The 5,846-nt window shown below is 32.5% G+C and overlaps 1 protein-coding gene across 2 annotated transcripts; it reads right to left on the bottom strand.

Moving 5' to 3' along the window:
* Positions 1–2,570: 2,570 nt before the first annotated feature.
* Positions 2,571–3,367, bottom strand: LOC149558010 (uncharacterized). Of its 2 annotated transcripts, XM_089786079.1 has the most exons (3): positions 3,193–3,367; positions 2,961–3,058; positions 2,571–2,873 (listed from the first exon to the last, which is right to left on the bottom strand). In XM_089786079.1, exons 1-3 carry the CDS (start codon positions 3,197–3,199, stop codon positions 2,727–2,729), a joined length of 252 nt encoding a protein of 83 aa, XP_089642205.1. In that variant the 5' UTR covers positions 3,200–3,367; the 3' UTR covers positions 2,571–2,726. The 2 variants fall into 2 exon arrangements, with proteins under 2 accessions (XP_089642205.1, XP_089642204.1); XM_089786078.1 differs by having other exon boundaries at positions 2,961–3,366.
* Between the last annotated feature and the right edge of the window lie 2,479 nt (positions 3,368–5,846).

Genomic DNA, 5,846 nt, shown 5'->3' with positions numbered 1-5,846 from the left:
TCAATTGCTAATTATTTTGTTCAAATTAATAACATAAAAAAACCTTAAAATAAAGGAAAATATTGGTGGAAGGTTAGTGGATTGAATTCCTTATCCAATAAGAAAGAACAAAAACGTGTAAAGAGAACAAGGGTCAGCCATTTTTATGACCAAAGTATTTGGTTTTGAATGTAAATATTCATAATTATGTCTACATGATAGTTAGTGTGGTATATTTAAAACATGTAAATGAAAACTTTTGATGAATTATTATTTAAGAATCAATAATATGGGCATGATCAAAATGATAATATGTTGAATGTATATGTTTGCAAAGTAGTATTGAAAAGAAGGTCAATAGTTTGTTGTGAATGTTGAAAGATTTGTATCTTATTAATATTTTTTATGTTGAACACTAGAGCTTGTAATGATATATTTGGACCTAATGTACTCATGTAATGAAGTTTTATATCCTAAATGTGATGCAACTCTTATCACTGTATCACCAAATTGTAAATCATTGTTGATTAAGCTATCAATCGGTCCTGCCTCATAGGAATGCTATGCATAGTGGTAACAATGTAGCTATTAGTGATTAGAAAATGACATGAAAGAGTTCTACTCCTTTTGATGAGGGTAAAGAAAGAGTAAGAGTTCAAACCCACATGAAGATGTAGAACCTATGTAGACATAAAAGTAGAGTGTGGTAATGGGCGAGGAAAACCACCAGATGGTGATGTAATAATAAAAAATGTTGCAAGAAATAAATTAAGATGAAAAGCACTATAAGTAGTATAGATAAGAGGAGTAAATGTAGATAATTTTAGCAAGAATGATGAATATGAGGTTGTGGAAAAAGGAAATGGCACTAACAAAGGATTAGCCCAAGGAGACAAAATATTTCAAATTTCATCCAAAGAATAAAAATTAAACCATTGATTGATCCTTTGAGTTACAATTGAAACCTAAATCCAAAGCTCATGTTGATTGGATATCGACTAGGTGGAGTAGTATTTTGAGTTTGAAGGTGTTAAGGATGCACAAAATTTAAGTATTCCTTCACAAACTTGAAATGAAATACAATGCATTTGACGAGATCACTTGCAAATAGAGCAATTAGAGGATGGTTAAAGACAATATTAAGACATGGGATTGGGTGGTGATGATGTTGAAAGCCAAATAGTTTTCAACATATAATGATTATATATATATATATATATGCATGCAAAATTAAGAAAGCATTAAAGACCAAACTAATTATTTATATTAATTGACCATTAAATTAGGTTATGTGGATGATGATTTTAAGAAAATATTATAATATTATGAAGATGGATTACATATGTAAATTCCAAGTTTATATAATCTTTCAAGACTCTATGATATACAAGAAACCTACAATATGTCTTGAAGGAAATGGAAAGGTGAACTAAATAAATGTTAAAATAATGTAAGAGCATGAGGAATGAATTCCCTTGATAAATTTACTAGTAAGTAATATGAGATTACCCCATGAAACAAGGATAAACTTGAAAATACTCTTTTAAACAAGGTCTTACATTAAAAATAATAAAGGAAGGGAGCTTATCTTATAGGAAGATATTAGTTTTCATTAAGATGTTTATGTCAAAGATATTGGTCTTCATTTACCTTATTCCTATGAAATCATGTCTATATTTAGGGGTTCTTTCTATATAAATTTGGAGTCCATGGATGTTAAAAAATGTGCTTTATCATTTGCATTCGATCTTAAAAACATATTTTATCACATGAGTTCATTAGTTCTTAAGCAAGTGTATATATATATTACAATCTATTAGTACAATTCAAATCCTATTGTTTGAATTATGCAAGTTTAAAGTGGTATACACATTATAATTTTAAGTGTTATAAATTATAAATCTATACCCCACTATCTAAATTTTTCTTTGCATTCAAACTTCAAGTTTCAAATGCATACTAACTTTAGAGTCTAAAATGCATTGTACAAGTCAAAATTTTTGTGGTGGCCTTCATTGGTTGGTAGTTTGCAAGATTTTTGTCTGTCAGTCATAAATATATGGTCATATATATTTACTTCTTTCTACTTATGTATTACAAATAATAAGTTGAAAGGTGAAGACTCACAAGCAATGGACCATATGGTCACATATATTTCTTTCTTTCTACTTTTGTATTACAAATAATTAGTGGAAAGTTGAAGACTTACAAGCAATGGACTATTAATAGAAAAATGTTTTTTCTTAAAGAATTGTTTTATTTTAGTTGTCATTTAAATTTAACATATAGAATTATAATAGATCTAATTTTCTTTGGATATGACTAACTATATAGTTAGATAGTTGTCTTTCCAGATTAAACTTTGTAGATAAAATTATGTAGGCTTTTCATTATCAACATTTAAACCAGACTACACGAGACTACATGATACATCACACACACGAAAGATGCAATGTTTAAACGAGCTTTCCATATAGCTTTTAACGTAAAAGTGAAATTAATTTTATTTTTATGGACCCGAAATGACGTTAAATGTCTTTAAAATTAAATCCGCTTAGACCATTTAGCAGAATGCAGTTAACAATTAAGAATTAAGATTGGTATTGGGAGGTGATATTATAACTGTAAAAATCAGTTCAAATATATCCAGAACAGAGCCCTTAAAACAGAGAACAACGAAGTAAATGTACAGGACAGTGTTAATACCATCAACGAAAGAATCGTTGAAGAAAGATCAATAAATTGTTTTAACCAAAAGTCAAATTTTCATAGCAATGTAATCCGTCAAATTGAGGAGCAAACAGTAGCCCTCCCCTGTTCTTTCTTGATGCCCTCTCTTCATACGCGCCTGATTTCTTTTCTTCTCTGTTAGAAAGCCGTCGAATTTCCAAAGTCTGCAAACCAGAAGGATATTTCCCTCACAAAGAGAGAGAAAAGGAACTTTAAACAGAAAATGATTAGGGCTAGGGTTTCGCTGTTACCTGTGAATTTAGGCGGCAGTAAACTCCTATGGCCGAAGCTGCAGCCGTTGCGGCTGCCATCAGAGACACACCATACCCTGCCATTTTGTTATTTTTCCCTGAAATTTTCACAGTATACAAGATCGGGCAAAAATTTGTAACGATATGACTCAAATTCATCAAATCAAATCCAATTCAAATGCAATTAAATGGATTGTGATTGTGGAAATATGATGAAATTAAACTCCAAAACCTGCCATTTTGTATTTCCCTTTAAGCTCAATTCTTGCAGAACATGAAATCAGGTAAAGATCTGTTACGCTATGAGAAAGAAATTTTAGCGAACGGTGCAGGACTTCAAAGATTTATATACAGATCTGAAGGTTATAATGGAATTTATATTTTAGGAAGCAGTCCGGTGAGAATTACTTTCGGGGAAACCAACTTTATTTTCGTTGGCTTCACGCAACGTTTGCGTAGAGAGGAAATAATGACAAAGCTTTGGCGGAATTTCTCTTTTTATCTGATTTGATTATTGTTGGAAACTTTCGAATCTTTTTCTCCTTTTTCTTTTTATATCGGTTATACGAGCCAATTCAAAAATATACGTGGCGGTTTCTTGTGTATCAACTTCTATGAAATTTCATTGGAAGGAAAGCGGAAGTACCTAAACTATTTGTTATCTTTCTCCAATATTATTCTTTTTCTATCAGGGCTAAGCTACAAATTAATATATATCTTAATTTAATATATACTAGCAATCCCACCTTGGTGTGCAATGATTACGCAAATGTTGTGGAAGGTTATGTAGAGAATTATTTATTTATGTTTTGTTTATATTTGTGCTGGAGATGAGGTAACGTAGTAGACAAAAATAGGAAAATAGAGAAGTAAAGATAAAGTTAGAGAGATATGAAGGTTAAGAGGAAAAGATCGAAAGAAATAGATATAGATGAAGATGGAGAAAGAAAGAGAAAGGTGGAGAGCAAGACGGATAAAGATAAGTAGAGATAACCAAACCATATAGAAGGTCAAGGAGAGATGAATATAGATGGGAAGAGAAAGTGAGGGAGTGGTAGAGTTGGAAAGATAGATAGGGGATAGAAGGGAGGGACGAAGAGATAAAGGGGAGAGATAGTTTGAGAGATGAATTACTTTCCATAAAAACATTTTTTGTAAGCCACTTGTACTACACTATGTATACAAGATCCCCTATTGCAAATTATCTATTACAAATTCTCATGAGTCATGGATATCCACTATTGAAGATTCTTTAAACTTGTTTCATAATTCCACAAAAACTTGATTGCCAATAATATTCTTGAACGAATTTCCTAAATTAAACTTATGTTCTTCATATCTTCCCACACAACATATAACATGTTCCCTTACTGAGATCTAGTTGTTTTTTCTCAAAAAAATCATGTAGAAGTTAAACTACAAGGGATGGCCATTATATGTTGATTGTTGATTCTTTAATTCTTTAATGCTAGAATATAGTTAGAAAAGTATGGATAAGATTCAAAGATCTATGATTATCTAGAGCATAGTGCGATAGAGTGAAATGTCCCTTTTCTGATTTTATATGATACACCCAACCTCTAATCATATTTTCAAGATCAAACAACTAATATCACAAAGATCCACCAAATTTCACAGGTTCACCTATTATTAATAAATTTGAAAGTGGACATTTTTACAAAAATTTCAGCAGCATAAAAGCCTACAAAATGACATTTCCAGATCCGTATATCCTTTATACAACAGTTCTCAAATGTAGGACAAAAATTATGCTCATCGGGCTCCCGAAATTAACACAAAAATGCTCGGAAACACCACAAAAACACTAATAATCTATCTCAGAAGTTTAATCACGTCCCAATACATATATTCAGCTCTATTTTAACACCTTAAAGTCTGAGATACAGCAGCAACCCAAACTGATATGAAATACTCAACTGAAAACACCAAACTTGTACAAAAAACACACCCAAAAACCCACAAATATGCACTGTTCAGCACAAAGGCAAACTCTGTATGAGCATGCACATGGAATGGCTTCAAACTCCCATCCTTAGCCTTCTTGAAAACTTGCAAACTCCCATTCTTGGGTCTCCCTGGAAACCTGCAAACTCCCGTTCTTGGGTCTCCTTCTCCACAGGTTTGGCAGCCTCTGAAGAATAACAAAGAATGAGCAAAAATCAAGTTCTGGAATCCACCCAAAATGCCTCCAAACCCCTTAAAAGAGGGCATAACCATAACTCACGTCCAAGAGAGGTTAATGAAACATATTTTAATAATAATTTTCAATTATTAGTCCAACGGTTTTCAAAGATTAACCCCCTTTTTTCGAAACTTCACTTTCTTGGGCCTGCCTGCCTTAGCAAAGATTATTATTTTTTAATTATTTGAAAAGGGGACATGACAAGTCCTCCCCTCCCAAACATTGCTTGTCCTCAAGCAATGGTTGAACAATAAACCAATCAATCCACCTGGATCCCAAATGTAGTCATAAACTATACTACTGCCAAATAACATAGGCTCTTGCAATATCCTTTGCAATATGACCAAGAGGAATCCATAATCAAACTGACAATTACAGCTCAACCAAACTCCAAAATCACCACTACCACAATCAGAAACCCATGAGACACAAACTCTTAGAACATTAGAACCCAAGTAAAGTGGACAAATCAAACTGCCAACACAATAAATACCATCAACACATCCCACTGGCCTATACGGAATGTACAATCCAACTCTGCAACAATGGTGAATGCTCTCAAATGAAACTATACCAAGTATGGAGAATCCACACACTGTACAACTCCTGCAGTCAACACAACTCTGTAGATCATCGGCCACTGTCTCATAACCATAACTCCCATGCACCCCTGATGGTGAAAA

The sequence above is a fragment of the Cupressus sempervirens genome, chromosome 5 (assembly GCF_028749045.1).
Source record: "Cupressus sempervirens isolate cs-2001-9-10 chromosome 5, ASM2874904v1, whole genome shotgun sequence".
NCBI classification, from domain to species: domain Eukaryota; kingdom Viridiplantae; phylum Streptophyta; class Pinopsida; order Cupressales; family Cupressaceae; genus Cupressus; species Cupressus sempervirens.
Note: the sequence above shows the minus strand (reverse complement) of the source record. Positions and strands in the feature narration are given on the sequence as shown.